Source organism: Lactuca virosa, chromosome 9, assembly GCF_052849685.1.
Source record: "Lactuca virosa cultivar CGN04683 chromosome 9, Lactuca_virosa_CGN04683_v6, whole genome shotgun sequence".
Lineage (NCBI taxonomy): Eukaryota > Viridiplantae > Streptophyta > Magnoliopsida > Asterales > Asteraceae > Lactuca > Lactuca virosa.
In genome coordinates this window covers 295542808-295560728 of record NC_136434.1, presented here as the reverse complement: position 1 = coordinate 295560728, position 17921 = coordinate 295542808, and the positions used below count along the sequence as shown (strand labels likewise).

General features: G+C 40.3%; 2 protein-coding genes across 2 annotated transcripts; one reads left to right on the top strand and one right to left on the bottom strand.

The window, feature by feature from the left end:
- Positions 1-1215: 1215 nt before the first annotated feature.
- LOC145136160 (uncharacterized) lies at positions 1216-3018 on the top strand. Its single transcript, XM_079070345.1, has 2 exons — positions 1216-1419; positions 2213-3018. The coding sequence occupies exons 1-2, from the start codon at positions 1353-1355 to the stop codon at positions 2761-2763; spliced, it is 618 nt and encodes a 205-aa protein (XP_078926471.1). The 5' UTR covers positions 1216-1352; the 3' UTR covers positions 2764-3018.
- A 756-nt stretch (positions 3019-3774) lies between these two features.
- On the bottom strand, positions 3775-7003 carry LOC145140651 (uncharacterized). The gene is made up of 5 exons (XM_079074068.1): positions 6463-7003; positions 5155-5538; positions 4918-5112; positions 4639-4835; positions 3775-4197 (listed from the first exon to the last, which is right to left on the bottom strand). The coding sequence occupies exons 1-5, from the start codon at positions 7001-7003 to the stop codon at positions 3775-3777; spliced, it is 1740 nt and encodes a 579-aa protein (XP_078930194.1).
- Between the last annotated feature and the right edge of the window lie 10918 nt (positions 7004-17921).

The following is a 17921-nucleotide window of genomic DNA, read 5'->3' as shown; positions in this document are numbered from 1 at the left end:
GACGAATGAGTGTACGTGTAGGTTTAAACTGATGAAGTGTTTAGTAAGGGAAAAATGGTAATATTCCAATATCCATCTTACCAAGGAATTAATTCCTTCAACATAACATCTTGATGGAAACAACTTTCCTTCATTTGAATGAATTTTTTTCATTTGGGAATCTTAACCCCCTTTAAAGTTGAACCAAACACATGAATTAAAGGGAATTGAAATCCTATTCTGCTGAATTCCATTTATTTTCTGCCAACCAAACATCACATTAAAGTCCTAGCGAAAATACCGAACATTCAAAAATCTCCCAAATCCAAATTTATGCACTTATATATTTTCTTTGCAACTATATAAGTATTCACAACGTCTTCATATCAAACAGAATTTCAAAAAACTCACCTATTGATAAATGTCTTGGAAATTTCGTAAGAAAAAAAGACGTAGCCAATTGCCAAATGATGTGGACCCTTGCTCAAGGAAAGATATCCATAGTTCCATACCCGTCCCCGGCTATCTTTGGATATTTAAGGGATTTCGGATGAGCAACCACAAAGAAGGTACCCTCTCCTTCGTCTCCTTAATGAGTCAGAAGACAGTGATCCATTTTATTCCTCACTTTGGTAGCAATAAAACTAAGAACAATTAAGTATCTTTATACTTTTTTGTGCTTACCCGTCATCCTATCATTTTTATATGATTATAAGTGTAATAAAAATTTATTAATTTTGTTAAATATGACAAGTGTCATAATCATATATAGGAAGATGATAGAAAAAGTAAATAGGAGGATATTTGATTTTTCTAAAACAAATAAACCTCACGTTTAGGTCCTACACTTTTCGCAATGTCGAAGACAGTGATTTCAACTGCCATCACCGCTGGTGATCGGAGCCAATAAACTATCATATTTTTTAAATATCTATATTACATATATTCGATTCGGCTGGGTCGAATTCGATTTGTTTGACATCACAAATGGAACCGAACATACAATTTTAATTAAAGAAAATACCCAAATTCATCGGCATTCTAAAATGGCTTGCTTTTTCGGTTTTGTGTTTTAAATTTTTTGTTTCCTTTCGATACCTATATAAACTAAAAATGTAAAACATGATAATGTTGTAAGGCGATTTTGTCGTGTCTAAGAACACATGTAAAATGAGTTCATGCAAGGGTAGTTTATTAATATTTCAAACTCCTATTCATCTTCCTCAACTAATGACAACGATTTAATCCAATAAAATATTAACTAAAAACGAGAGGTGTATGGGAATCAAGAGAAAATTTAGGCGATTTTGTCGTGAAGGTTGATCTCCGACATAATCCGTGATACATACTATCAAATATAATTTAGGCGCTCTATGGATTTCAAGAGAAAATTTAAGTTTCTTGGGTTTTTCGTCGGCTTTATGTTCCTCCGTTTCATCGGTACGTACATTTATCCTCCACCATTTTTAATTCCAGAAGTTATGTGATTTCCCAATGCAAATTTGATATATATTTCAGTATTTAATCATCGAGACGCTTACATGTTACAAATTTATCACAATTATTCTTCACATATGAAATTTGTTGATGCCCGAAAATTCAACTGCTGAGACAAACTAACAATCACTTCTAATACGGTATGGCTTTTGTGTTGTTAAAGCCAGAAAATTCAACTGTATTTGTATTCAATTCATCATTTTGATTAAAACAAGAAGAAATTTGTAAGAACATGTATCACCAATGCATCGAAGTTGTTTAAGTAAATGCAGATACTAATTAAACGATTTCCAGAACTTATTTCCAAAATGACATGAAATTCTGTAAATTTTAAAGAAAATGGTGATCACTGCATATTCTTCACCTAACATGCTGGAAATAGATGTATGTTGCTATTATCTTGGGGAAGAGTTTATTCAAAACATGTTGTTGTCCACAAAACCCCACCCACATAGAAATCATAAACACACCAAAAGCACAAGAGCAGGTAGTATAGTCACTACATTATACATCAGAATAGTGTTTGTTTTCATATGCGAAACCTTTAGGTAGAAATAATACTATCATTGAGGATATGTGAGATGTAAATCAATTACACGGATGCTCGCTACATGAAAACTTGAAAGTAGATTTAAGGCTTTATACTTTCATCGGTGCATCCTTTTCTATTATTCCTTAAATACCTGTTATTTGACGCCATATTAACCTTGTTATTCACACCTTTTTCCCTTCCTAGTATCTGGAAAATGCAGAGGGATGGTTGGAGAAAAAGCTTTAACCCCATCTGGGGGGTATAGTATCTTTGATTGTCTGGATGGGGGTTCTGGGACACTAGTGTGTGGTGTAAAAGAAAGTGTAAAACTGTACACCAACAACATCAGAACAGCTCATGTGGAGCTAGCAAGAAGTAAAGCAGTTGAATCTTCATTGGCAGATGCACTCTCACAAGGCATTGAAAGCAAAGCTGCAGCTACACAAGCCAAGAAAGCTGGAGAGAAAGCTGCAAAACTAGCAATGAGGAAAGCTGATCGTATCTTAGGACCTTTTGTTTCTTCTGCATGGGATCTTCTTGAAACACTTTATTATCAAGGAATTGGTACAGAAGGATTTCTAAGGGGTGCTGGAACGTTGTCAGGGACATACTATGTAGGGTTCTTAGGAGAGGAAAGATTTGGCAGGTTCGGATATTTGATTGGAAGCCAATTTGGTAGTTGGATTGGGGGAAAGATTGGACTTATGGCATATGATGTTGTTAATGGCATGCGTTGCTTGCTTCGCATTGGTTAAATATAGTAACATGTACAAGAATGTAAGGACTTAATGATATGGACTCATACATGTCTGAAACTCCTACAAAAATTAAAGAATCTTAAAAGGCGACCATTGTTCAAAAGATCATGTATTCATGGAAGGTCTGAATGACACTAGGGACTATATATGGAGAGGTAAATGCAGCTTTTAGTTTTCATTATTATCTCTGTTTGAAAAATGTTATACTTTGAGTAGATACAGACTGATTTATGAGACCTCATACATAAAACATCGGAATTGTATATAGACAGATGATTTTGCACATTAAGCCAGTTTCTATGGCTTAAATACATTCTATCACTAATTCTAAACAAATAAAACGCACATCTTGCTAACATAGGCACAATCTGCTTAATGCTAGGGCTAAAGGTCATGGCTTGATACATGTTTAATGTCGAAATTCGGATGTCCCCCACGACTTCAATTTGGAATGATTAACTTATCGAATTACTGTATTAAATAAACTATTATTCTTGCGAGAATGAAAAAAGCACCACACTTCAAAAGCGTATGACGCTCAGAACAAACTATCCATGTATGATATTTCTTTTGGGATTCTCTTTAGAAAGATGTAATGTTAATTTGCGACACAAACTAAATATTGTGGTTGGAAACCTGATCGCTTGTTGTATTTGTAGTAGTTTGTTTAATCCGAAAACCAATAATTATATTTGATTTCTGTCACTCAATGATTGTCATGTCAATTATGACATGCCATTTTCAGGGGTCCGTCAAGATTGCTTTTAAAAAAAAATTAAAGTATATTTTTTATAAAAACAAACATTTCATTAAAATAAAAAAAAGCTAAAACATTTGAAATATTACTTAAACTAGACTTAAAATTAAACGCTTAAAACTTGACTTAAAACTAGACTTAAAATGTGACTTACTACTATTTGTCAAACTCACATTTTTTCATAAGCTCCTCTTGTATTTTCTCTCCAACTCGACGTTGACGCTATGGTAATTTTGAAGCATCTTTCATCATTAGTTTCCACTCACAATTTTTTTCTTTTTGTCCGCAATTTGCAACATTCTTTGGATGTGCTCATTCAATTCCATGAGCCCCTCTCTCTTCTCCTCACCTCTCTTCTCCTCACCGGAAGAACCTTCGAAACCCTTGAGTTTTCTCTTCGCTTTATCTCTTTCCATAGGACGACTTGGCCTCAAAATATCATATGGTTCGTCATCGTTGAGGTCTATTCTAAACTGTGCATCCGAAGATTGCCTATGCGGGTTTTCGAATGTTTTTCTTCTTTTTGAACTACCCGTAAAGGCTAAGGGAAAATAAACAGCAATAGTAACAAGAAGATCACAAAAATTGAATTGCCAAAACTCACTTTTGACGTTTATTGAAGAAGCATAACTCAATAACTTCAACTCTAATCCCTGTCTACATAAATCTGATATCTATATATACCAAACTAAAACAAACGAGTATATAATTAGGATTCCTAGACAACTAGACTTTCCTTATATCGCTTCCTTATAACCCAGGGAAGTAAGGAGTACTTGGACAACACCCCAAGACTTGTGATCTGGACCAACCACGCATAACTTGCCACATTGGACTCAGATATTCACCAACAATCACCCCCTGAATCTCTGAGTCGAGGGTAATTCTTGCACGCCAAGCAACACTCTCCTCTCTGCGAACCTTATTCGAGCTAAGGCCTCCGTAAGTGGATCTTCTCGTTGCTTATCTCCCGAAACATGTTCAACAATCACTTGCTCGTTTTCCACTTGCTCTTGAATAAAGTGGAATCAAGTGTGAATGTGTTTGCTTCTTCTATGAAAGATAAGATTCTTTGACAATGCTATTGCTGATTTGTTCTCTATGCGAATCAGCACCCTCTGTTTCTTCATTCCTTTCAGCTCAGCTAACAACTCCTTTAACGAATCTGCCTGACACGCAGTTGCAGTAGTTACCATGAAATCAGTTTCACACGAGGACAAAGCTACTATATCTTGCTTATGGGAGCACCAAGTAATAGGTGAGTCATCAAGGTAGAAAATATGTCCTGTTGTAATTCTACCATCATCAACATCTACATTGTGAATGATATCACTGTAACCTATCAAGCTCGTATTTTTTTCTTTTTTTATATATTATCCCAGAAGATGGAGTACCACACAAGTAACGAAGAATTTTCTTAATAACACGTGCAAGAGATTCTCTTAGACTTTGCATATAACAACTAACTACTCCAATCAAATATGCTAAATTTGGACGAGTGTATAAGAAATATCGTAAGCAACCCACTATTTTTCGATAATGGGTAACTTCAAATTCTGGTTCATCTTCAGCTTTAGACAATTTTAATCCTGACACCATCGGACATTAAGTTGCATTAAACTCTTGCATGCCTGCCTCTTTTAGAATCTTCATAGTATAACTCTCTTGCTTCACCTTTACACAATTGTTTTCTTGCAATACATCAATTCCTAAGTAGCAAGTTAGCTCATCAAGGTCCGACATTTCAAACTGTAACACCATTAGTCTCTTGAATTGGTTTATAAAATCTAAACTTGTTCCCGTCACGAACAAATCATCTACATAAACTGTAACTATTATGTATTCTCCATTTGAAACCTTTATATAAACCACATTTTCTTGCATGCATCGTTGGAAAACCATATTTTTCAACGTGTTATTAAGCTTCAAATTCCATGCTCTCGGAGATTGTTGAAGACCGTATAATGCTTTTTCCAATTTGTAGATTTTTGTTTCTTCACCTTGCTTCGTGAAACCTTTTGGTTGGCACACATACACTTCTTTTTTTAAATCTCCATATAAAAATGTTGTTTTTACATCTACGTGATGAATCTTTCATCTGTTCCCGGCTGTGAGAGCAATCAATAGTATTATTGTCTTGAGTCAAGCTACTGCCGCGAATACTTCATCAAAACCAATGCCTTGCTCTTGCACATAGCCTTTAGCCACTAGACGTGCTTTGTACCTTGTAATTGATCCATTTGTATTTCTTTTTAATTTTATATAACCATCTTAACACGATAGGCTTAGCATCTTTAGATGGAGGAACTAATTTACAAGTATTGTTCTTCTCGATGGAGTTAATTTCGGCCTTCATTGCATCGAGCCAATTTTTGTTCACTTTGGCTTACTTAAAATTCTTTGGTTCTTCATTGAATGACAACATTAAATGATCCACATCTAGCTCATTGTCATTTAATATTATTGGCAACACTGAAGTTCAATTGGACCGCCGAAGTGGGACAAAACTTATATCGTTATTTTGATCATCAACAGGTTGCGATGGCATGCTATCATCGTGAGAAGTGTCATTGGTTAGGTCGGTTTGGGCCAGATCAGTGAACTATTTTGTTTCTGTTGTAGTTGGGCTCAAACCACCATTGTCTTAGGTTGCTTGACCATTACTCCACAAGACCGTAAATGTACCCGGTCCATTTCCATCTTGATTTTCGAGTTCATTACTCCATTCCATTGTCTTATTTTCATCACAAATTGAATGGGCACTAATAATAATTTTATTTTCACGCTGATTATATAACCGAAATCCTCCCGAATTGGGTTCCTTTCTAAAATATACCAATGGTCGTGAACTATCATCAAGCTTATTTAAATGTTTTGAGACTACTCTTACATATGCAACACAACAAAATACTTTTAAGTCTTCAATGTTCGTTTTTTACCACAAAACTTCTTGAATGTTGTAGCACCTATCAATGCTCGAGTAGGTGTACGATTTATGATGATCGTTGCATGTCGTACTGCTTCGCCCCAAAAATGGTTTGGAATATCTTTCACTTTCATTAGGCACCGTGTCATCTCGAGTAGAGTCCGATTTCTCCATTCGACTATACCGTTTTGTTGAGGTGCATAAGGAGCCATCAACATATGTGAAGTTCCTTCTTCGTCACAAAAATGGTTCAACTCAGTCGACGTGAATTCTCCACCTGTATCCATATGGAAAGTCTTGATCTCTTTACCGGTTCGTTCTTCAATTGATGTCTTGAATCTTTTATTAATTCTGGATGCATTGCTTTTGTGCTTCAAAAGAAAAGACCACATATACCATGAGCAGTCATTAATATGAGCTAAATTATAAATATTACCCGCTTTGGTTGGGGGGTTAACCATTCCATAATTATCTCCATGCACCATCTCGAGAATATTTGTAGCTCTAAACTTGGCTTTCTTTGCAAACGACTGCTTTGTTTGTTTTCCAACCATGCAAGATTCACAAAGTTGGTCTTGATGTTGGATTGTCGGTACCCCTTTAGCTAGCTTGTGCATCAAGTTTACAGCGCCTCCAAGTCATGCGTGCCATAACCAAGCTTCCTCATTAAACTTGGCTTGCAAGCAATGTGGTTTTCCAACTTTTAACTTTATTTTGTATAGTCGGTTTGCACTTCTCGGGAATTTCATAAGCAATCTTCCTTCTCCATCTCGCATGGTTAGAAAATCACCTCACATCCAAATATCGCAACCAGCTATTGTAGATTTCCTAAGGCCAATAACATTGCTACAGAGTGATGGGATATAATAAATGTCTTTCATTAAATTTTGTGCACCACTTTTCCCTTCGAACATAATTGACCCTTTTCCTTTAATGCTAACAAATGACCCATCTCCAAATCTCACTCTACCCGTTATGTTTTTATTTAATTCACAAAAAAAAATGAGTAGTTGTTGGTCATGTGTTTGCTCGCACCATTATCTAAGTACCAAATTCCGTCTTCATCGGCATTTGCTTCAAATTTTAGAGGGATGTATTTGCCTTCGTTCAACATCTCCGATTGATTTCCTTAGCCCGTTGATTTCTTATTGCTCCACACAAGTCAGCAAGAATTATTATTATTATTATTAATTAAAGGTGATCACATTTTTATTGAATAGTGCCAAGTAGAAACCAGAATTCTAACACTCAAACGCTGATCTAAACACTAATCTTAACACTGATCTAAACAAGGGCCCAAAGTTAAACAAACACGTTTGTATAACTTTTTTTAGGTTTACACGATGTCGCAAGTTGTGGTTTCCGAACAGTTCACAATCTATGGAATGAGTTCAGATTTCGCAGGAGGATTTCAAGTAGATTCTGATCGATATCATTTGTTGTCGCTGATTTCTCTTGCTACACAGAAATCACACCACGTATTCCTCCTTCTCATATAATCACCGATTCCAAACAAATCACGACAATCAACCCTAAATTTCAATTGTTGTGGATTTATCTTGTTGCTCAGATTCTCCATACGAGAATTTTCGAGCAGGTTTTTGTTGATCAAGTTTTCCACGTGATTTCCTTCTATTGCAGGAGGACTCTATCTTGCGTCGTAGGTTCCTCCCATCAAGAACACAAAAAAACGCAGGTTCCTACTATTACACGTACTTTCACAAGTTCTTGCTCTGATACCAATTAAGAGAAAATAAACAGCAATAGTAACAAGAAGATCACAAAAATTGAATTTCCAAAACTCACTTTTGACTTTTATTGAAGAAACATAACTCGAAAACTTCAACTTTAATTCCGATCTACATAAATCTGATATCTATATATACTAAACTAAAACAAATCAGTATATAATTAAGATTCCTAGACAGCCATACTTTCCTTATAGTTCAGGGAAGTAAGGAGTACTTGGAAAACACTCCAAGACTTGTGATCTGGACCAAACACGCATAACTTGCCCCATTGGACTCATATATTCACCCACAAAGGCTTCCAACATGTATTGTTCTAGCCACATTTCTTTGTCCTTCACAACATTCCAAAAACCAATATTTTTTAATGCTTTAATTTTTTCGAACAACTAAATTTTATTTAGAAGACAAGCCATAGGTGAGGAAAAATTACAAAGAAAAAGTTAAAAGAGGATTTTGGATCCATTCAATCCAATTAACCTTACATTTACTATGCCTATTAACAAACCAAAAATAAGATAAATCAATAACACTATAAAAAATGCAATCACACCGAGGAGGCTTCTCGCCAAACCCAAGCTCAGTTTAGAATTTCCAAATAGACCATAATGCCACATAAGTTATCGCCTCCAGCACGGGTCTTTTTCGAGCATCCATATGAACCGAATCTACCCAAGCTAACAATTCCAGAACACTTATTAAATATGGAATCCACATCTCACACTAGTAACCTATCTTACTTCACAAACTTTTAACCAACTCACAAGTCACAAATAAAGAACAAGGGAATTCATTAATGGCACATTGTATCGTGTTCTTGCCCTTGCTGCCTCACTTGGTGAAAGAAGCAGTTGCTTTAGTTTAGACAGAAATGAAGTCCCTTGTGGCCTTGTCTGTATAAGTATAACAAAACAAAATTTTAACTTTAAATAAGAGTCTGAAATGAATCACAATTATTATTATGACTTTAAAGTACCTTTAGATACTCGTCCACATCATTTTTCATTTTCTTGGTTTTCAGAGTTGCATCCATTTCCGATAAAATGCGAGGTAACTGACTAATATCAACTAGCAGATCAATCTAAATATTAAATAATAATAATAATAATAAATTAATAATGATCACTGAAAGTTACGATTAAATATACTTTGAATAAGAAAAGAAAAAAACAAGGAACCTTTAAGTTGGGAGTCGAAGGGTCTGGTAGTCTCATGTTGCGAGGGAAAGCACTTAGTACTATATTTCTCATCTGAATGCAACTTGGAGGAATGATATCATAGAAACTAAAATGATAACAAAGAAACTCTGGGAAATAATGAAGTAACAACAGAACTCTCAGTGTGCCCATGTATAGAAAACGAACCGGAGAAACAAGAAATGGAAGTAATTAACAGGTGATAAAAGTAAGTTGTTATTTTTTGGAATGAATATAGAAATTATGAGTGAGAGGCAAACCGGATAGCCAAGTTCAGCATTCCTCAATAAAGGTTCCATGAACTGGAATAAGTCAACCAGTAAACGTTGAAAATATGGCCAATCCTTTTGGACGTTTCCACTCAGTAGTTTTGGCATGAAGCTTCTGTGACTCACTAGATCAAGCCATACAAAGCTGAACACCAACTAATTTCACAATATCAAAACATGATATATTAAAAAATGAATTATATTTCCTTTCTGAGAGAATAACCTGAATGCAAGAACTTTGAGAGGCTGCAGGGAATGGAAGGAGGTTCCTAGAGCTGTCAGAACCTACACATGTCAAATCAGTAACTTAACATACAATACAATACAAGATGATATGATATGATATAATAGAGAAAATAGAGAAGTGAATACCCACCTGAAAGATTGCATCTTCAAAAACCGGATCAAGGGTACTAAGGTCAGGCATCCAACCAATGAATAACCTGAAATACGGTATGGGATTGAATGATGTTTTCTTTTCCTCCGCATCCTTTTGAATGAATCTCACAGTCACTGCTAACACTTGTTGCAACAAATGTAAAATAATCTACATTTTAAAATATACAACTAATCACAAGTCTTGGTTGAAATTCGCGATTCTAACCTTTGACAGAAGAGACAAATTGCTTACTCCATTGTCAACAGAGGAGAACTAGCCATACAAAAAAGAAGCATTATGTTGCTGAAAAGCATATATAAACAAAATGCATTATAATAGATAAAATGGCGAGAGTCAATAACTACCTTGAGTATCGAAAAGATGAGTGATGCGTACATATCAATGGCAAGGAAAGATAAGGTTTGTGCTTGTTGAGGAGCTTGGACGGGGCTCGATTTGATCACCTCAGTTGATATACAGTGTAATACAATAATTTCCTTGTAGAATTATTAATCCATAATTGGATATAACTTACTTGTACTTATAGGTTAAAGAAGATTGCAAAAAATGGCAAATGTACTTCCTTTCCTTTGAATTGTGTAACATCCGTCTCTCGAGGTATTATTTAAATTATGTAAATTAATTTTGGTTTTGGACTATCAATTGGTCAATAGACCCTTTGGAATGGACCATAGAAATATGGGTCAAGAATTTGGGCTGCCTATAAGTCGTACACTGAGCGTAACTTGGCGTATGCGGGGCGTAGTGGCCACATTGGATTAAAGGGACTCAGGGGCGTACACGCAGCATACCAAGAGGTACGCCCAGAGCCTTGGTTTGAGGGATTCAGACACACTCTCGGGTGTGTCTAGACTCAAACTAAGGACTTGATATGAAATTTTTCAAAGGATAATCATTTTCATAAATAAGATTTAGAAAAAGCAAAAAGAATTTTGAAAAAGAGAAAAGGGTGCGGTGCATGCAATCTGACGAGCTCAAGTAAGTACTCCCAAATTACCCATACCAGTTTATGTTATGTTATGTTTATCAGCTAATGAGAACTGCATGCTAGTTTAGGACTAAGGATCTAGGAAGGATGCCTTGTATGCCTATTATGTGCATATCACCTTTATGAGAATTGCATGATAGTTTAGCAGTAAGGATCTAGGAAGGATGCCTTATGTTCCTGTTATGTGTATCTCAACTTTATGTACCGCATGCTAGTACAGATTAGACAGCGATGGTCTGAATGCGATATGCTTGATTATGTGTAATCGATGCTCGAATGCTGCTTGCTTTGTGCTTTTACGAGTTCTAGCTATCTCTTAATATCTAGTAAATGAATATTTTAAGTTACATATTGCGAGGATTAAATAATTTCAGAAGGTTAGGTCTAGCTCTATTGCGCAACTCTTGTTTGAGTCCAGCCGTTGTAGGGTAGGATCTTTCATTCGAAAAATTATCTAGTCTTACTGATATGTAATAATATTCATGAGCTAGTTAGCGGGAGATAGCAGGGACTTCTTATGCAGATGATGGTGGAGAGTGGATTGGTGATTACCCTAGGGCAAGCCTAGGATGAAGTTAGCATGAGATCAGCAGTAGTAAAAGGGACTTGGTGGAGTCGAGGCAGATCTTGAGGAAAGTACGGATAGATGTGGAAGGTAGTATTGGCCCGTACTATTGAAAGCAGAGGATCCGTACTCGAAGCAAGGAAGGCAGAGATGAATCCAGGGAACTTGTAGTGTATGAGATCCCTCGAGTTATGTTTAGTATTCTGATATATGTTATGAGGTGTTTATTTTCATAATGGTGGTTTTACGCCCTAGACCAGCAGTCGGCAGTTCAGGTGCCGGTGTGTAACGACGTAAATTTCAAAACAATTTTCGAATTTTTAATCATACTTTCAATCACACGATAATCACAAAAACATAATGTATCCACTGTGTCATAACAAAACATGTCCCAGAATCTCAATATCATAAACTCTATAAGTGTGTACGGATCATGTCGGCGCCTTCCCGCGATCCTCGCTAGTACCTGAAACACGTAAGATAACAACTGTAAGCATAAATGCTTAGTGAGTTCCCCAAAATACCACATACCACACATACGCCTTTCCAGGCCATAACTCTATAGGATCTTCCGATCCATGTGTCTCAGGGGACTTCCGTCCCGAATCCCGGTAGACCTTCCGGTCCTACCCGTATCGACCTTCCGGCCCGTAACCTCTTGACCTTCCGGTCCACATCATCTTGACCTTCCGGTCCATATCATCTTGACCTCCCGGTCCTCATCGTACATAACATACATAACACATACATATCACATAACAACATACAGCTCATACATCTCATAGCATATAAGACCTTCCGGTCACACATAGGTACCCTTCCAGGTACAGTATAGTGAGAAGACTCACCTCAATTAAGTCGGATAAACTCCCGTGCTCAACGTCCCGACTTAGCCTCCTCCTATTATTCAAATAACATCCCCGATCAATATTCTCTCATGATGTCATCTCTACAGATTGGGTAGAAGGCCATTCTACCCTTCCCTAAACTCTCCTGAATCAGTCTTGACCAGAACCCTAAAGTCAACGAAAGTCAACGGTCAACTTTGACCCGACTCATCGAGTGCACAAGGGCGACTCGGCGAGTCCATGCGGGTCCTCTGAATCCTTTCAGCCTCTCTTGGCTCGTCGAGTCATCCTTCCACTCGACGGGTTACACCTGTCACGAATCCCAGGGCAACCCCGACTCGACTCGTCGAGTCCACTTATGGACTCGGCGAGTTGCCTCCATGTTCATCCTCAAATGACCTCCTAAGGTGAGATCTGCTTCCCTAACTAACAGATCTACCCTTCAAATGTTCAAATGTCACGTACAGGTGCAACCTTTACGTGCATGCAACCCACATCAAGTCATAAATGGAGAAATAACTCTAAAAATGGCAACCTAGTCCCCAATCTTTCATTTGCTTGCATAAAGATGAGGGATAGTGACTCTATGGACCTCTCATGGTCCAGATCTGATGCTATTAACACGAACGGGACCTCATACTCACTAGATCTTACATAAAATGGAGGTAAAAACCCTAAAATCATGACATTTATCATATCAACACGAAATAGAAGGGATTATACCTCCAGAGATAAACTCTCAAGATGATTAGCCCAGATCCAAGCTCCCTTCACGCTCTAGATGGGTGTTTCCTTCTTCCTTCTAGCAACACTACACCAAAAGTGATGTATTAGCCTCTTCTTGCTCTCAACTCTCTTACTGCTCTCTCTAGGGTTTCTCTGGGGTGCATTGGCCGCAAATGGAGGCCATAAAGGCCTTTAAATAGGGCATATGCCTGGGGATTTAGGGTTTCACTTAACAGCACGGACTCGTCGAGTCCACCCTTCCCGACTCGTCGAGTCCGTTCATTAATCCAGTCAGCACATGCGCTCCTACTCGACGAGTCTACGCCTCGACTCGTCGAGTCCTTCATTAAATCAGACAAGAAATGCGCGATCCTACTCGGCGAGTCTGAGTGCCTACTCGCCGAGTCCCTCCCTAAAACTCGAGATAAATACTTAAAATACAATACCTGGGAATCCGGATGTTACACGGTGAGGGATCAGGCTCCGGCTCTGGAGCTAAGCAGCTAGATGAGCAGACTAGGGAGTTCATCTACTCAGAAATCACGCGCAGTATTCTTGAGCAGACTCATGTGATCTTCGGTTAGATCAAGGAGGGTATCCTAGAGCTTATGGATGAGAGGTTTAGTGCTTTCCATACTGAGATGGCAGCCATGATGGGGTCGTACACACTCACTTTCCGATAGTTCAGGGCATGTGGAGTTCCCGATTATCATGGGGCTCGGGACCCCACTGCGAGTACTAGATGGTTGGCTGATGTCGCCAATGCAATCCGCACCAGCAGATGTCCCGACGGGGACAAGGTCAGACTGGCGTCCTGTCTTCTGAAGGACAGGGCACGTAATTGGTGGGAGGAGGTCGGACGACCCATTGGTGATGATACATTGTTGGATGCGATGACCTGGAGTGTTTTCACGACCAGGTTCAAGGCCGAGTTCACACCTGTTATTGAGGTGCACAACTTGCTAGAGAGTTTCAGGACCTCCAGCAGACTACAGAGATAGTGGCGGAGATCACCGCCAAGTTTAGGGAGAGGGCCCTTCCCGTTCCGTAGTATGTGGCTGACGAGGAGATGAAGAAGGCTCGGTACCATGAGATGTTGAGGAATGATATTAGACAGTTTGTGAGCCGCTCCAGCTGTAAAACGCTGGAGGACATGATTGCTAGGGCTCGTGAGAGAGAGATTGATCGAGAGATGGAGAGGAAGAGAAAGCTAGAAGTGGAGTCTGGCATGACGAGTTCGGGCAAAAAGCCCAAGGTGTCTAACCACAGGTCTAGGAGCCAGCAGAGCCCCATCCGTTGTGGCAAATGGGGCAAGTTACACGATGGGGTGTGCAAGGCAGGGAGTTCTGACTGCTTCAAGTGCTGCCGAACTGGGCATATGAGCAGGGATTGTACAGCTACTACCACCACCACGAAATCATCAGATCTGATTTTCTTTCAGTGCGGTTAGCAGGGACACAAGCGGTCCCAGTGTCCCAGTTTAGCAGCAGCAGGACAGGTGGTGGCACCTGCTCCTGCCACATTTAGGATTACAGACGGCCGTTAGGGTCGGGCTGAGGCACCGGTGGCGAAGAGCAGAGCCTTCCAGTTGACAGCAGAGGAGGCGCTAGTAGTTCCTGATGCGGTTACGGGTATGTATCTTCTCCATTACCTCTTTATTATTTTCTGATTATTTCACATGTTTTTGTGTTTGTTATAGGATCGTTCTTAGTTAACGGCATATTAGCTATGGTACTATTTGATTCGGGTGCCACCCGATCTTTTGTATCGGTCACACTTAACAAGCGGTTTAGTAGAGCTCCGGGGGAGCTGGATTGTCCGCTTGATGTAGAGATAGAAGATGATAGGACCGTCAGGGTCGTAAGGGTTCATAGAGGATGTACGTTACAGTTATTTGATGAGCAGATCTCAGTGGATTTGGTTCCTATTCCCCTGCGAGGGAATAAGGTTATAGTTGGTATAGACTAGTTGAGCTCCAATGGGGTAGTGATCGACTGTGAGCAGCAGCTAGTGAGGGTTCGTACTCCTAGTGGGAGAGAGCTAGTAATTCAGGGCCAGAGGCCACAACACTGACTAATTCTTTGTTCAGCAGTGAGGGTGAGGCGCCATCATCAGTAGGGTTGCGTCGGATACATCGCCTATGTCATGGATACCCGGGATAAGGGTAAGGAGATGGTCAATGATGTACCGGTAGTATGAGAGTACCGAGACGTTTTCCTAGAGGATCTACCTAGGATACCTCCGGAGAGACAGGTTGAGTTTAGGATTGATCTGGTTCCTAGTGCGGCTCTGATAGCCAAGGCACCATATCGGTTGGCTCCTCCTGATATGCGGGAGTTGTCTACGCAGCTGCTAGACAAGGGTTTTATCAGGCCGAGCAGTTCACCATGGGGAGCCCCGATCCTGTTTGTGAAGAAGAAGGACGGGTCACATCGCATGTACATAGACTACCAGGAGCTGAACAAGGTAACGGTGAAGAACCGTTACCCACTCCCGAGGATAGATGATTTGTTTGACCAGTTTCAGGGAGCATCTTGGTTCTCCAAGATTGATCTACGGTCCGGATATCACCAGATGCGGGTCAGAGATGATGATGTGCAGAAGACCGCTTTTAGGACCAGCTATGGTCATTATGAGTTTGTGGTGATGTCGTTCCGGCTCACCAATGCTCCAGCCGTGTTCATGGACCTCATGAACCGCATGTGCAGACCGATGCTGGATCGGTCTGTGATAGTATTCATTGATGACATCTTGGTTTACTCCAAGACTCAGGAGCAGCATGAGGAGCACCTGAGAGAGGTGTTGGAGACACTAAGAAGGGAGAGACTTTTTGCGAAGTTCTCCAAGTGTGAGTTCTATTTGTGCGAGGTGCAGTTTCTTGGGCACCTCGTCAACCAGAAGGGTATTTTGGTAGATCCGGCCAAGATAGAGGTCGTGATGCACTGGGAGATTCCGAGGTCTCCAACTGAGATTCGAAGTTTCCTGGGTCTGGCAGGGTATTAGAGGAGATTTATCCAGGACTTCTCCAAGATAGCAGTTTCATTGACCCGACTGACCAAGAAGTCAGTGGTTTTTCGTTGGGGTCCTGAGCAACAGACAGCCTTTGAGACGCTCAGCCAACGATTATGTGAGGCGCCAATTCTCACCATGTCGGAGGGTGTAGATGACTTCGTAGTCTATTGTGATGCTTCGATCACAGGCATGGGAGTAGTGTTGATGCAGCAGGGTCATGTGATAGCTTATGCTTCGAGACAGCTAAAGCCTCACGAGGCTAACTATCCGACGCATGATTTAGAGCTGGGGGTTGTGGTGTTCGCCCTCAAGATTTGGCGGCATTACCTCTACGGGGTCCGGTGTACCATTTACACAAACCAAAAGAGTTTGAGTTATCTCATGGATCAGTCGAATATGAATATGAGGAAGCGTCGGTGGTTAGATGTGGTGAAGGACTATGATTGTAAGATCCTTTACCATCCTGGAAAGGCCAACGTAGTAGCTGACGGCCTAAGCCGCAAGGCGGTAGCGGCACCGATCCGAGACATCTGTCTGAGGATGACAACGATTAATCCATTGTTGGAGCATATACGAGAGGCGCAGGTTAAGGGCCTGAAGGAGGAGAGTCGAAAGTGCGAGCGGATCATACGCCAGGTGGACTCTTTTGACTATGACAACCGCAAATTTTTGACCCTGCATGGGCGAGTCTGGGTACCGTACTAGGGCGGGGTACGACATATATTGATGGACGAGTCCCACAAATCTAGGTTCTCCATCAATCTAGGGGCGACGAAGATGTACAAAGATCTTCAATCCGATTACTGGTGGCCCTGTATGAAGCGGGATATTTCTTGGTACGTAGAGAGATGCCTAACCTGCAGCAAGGTCAAGACGGAGCACTAGAGGCCGCATGGCAAGATGTAGCCATTGGACATCCCCGTGTGGAAGTGGGAGGACGTTACTATGTATTTTATCACTAAGCTTCCCAGGAATGCACGTAGGGTCGTTTCGATATGGGTCATCGTGGATCGTTTGACCAAGAGCACCTACTTCATACCGATCCAGCAGAGCATCTCGGCCGAGATCTACGTACGAGATATGGTGGCACGACATGGAGTTCCTGTCTCAGTAGTGTCAGACCGAGATGTCCGTTTTACTTCCAGATTTTGGAAGCGGTTTCACGACGAGATGGGTACTCGTCTCCTTTTCAGCACCGTTTTCCACCCTCAGACGGACGGACAGAGCGAGAGGACGATTCAAACTCTCGAGGACATGCTTTGGGCATGCGTGTTAGATTTCGGTGGCAGTTGGGATACGTATCTTCCGTTAGCGAAATTTTCGTATAACAACAGCTACCACTCCAGTATAGACCGGCCTCCCTTCGAGATGTTTTACGGGAGGAAGTCTACGACCCTAATCTGTTGTGGTGAGGTCGGTCAGAGGGTCATGGGGAGTACGGAGGAAGTACTCAAGACCACGGAGCAGATTCAGCAGGTCCGAAGAAGGCTCCAGACTGCTCAGAGTCGGTAGAAGATTTACGCCAACAGACGGCATTCGGATTTGGAGTTTCAGGTGGGCGACATGGTCCTCCTAAAAGTGTCACCCTGGAAGGGTGTTATCCGGTTTCAAAGGCGGGGAAAGTTGGGCCCCAGGTACATCTCCTCCTTCAGGGTCATAGACCGGGTGGGCAATGTAGCATACCGATTAGATCTTCCAGCCAAGCTCAGCCAGATCCACA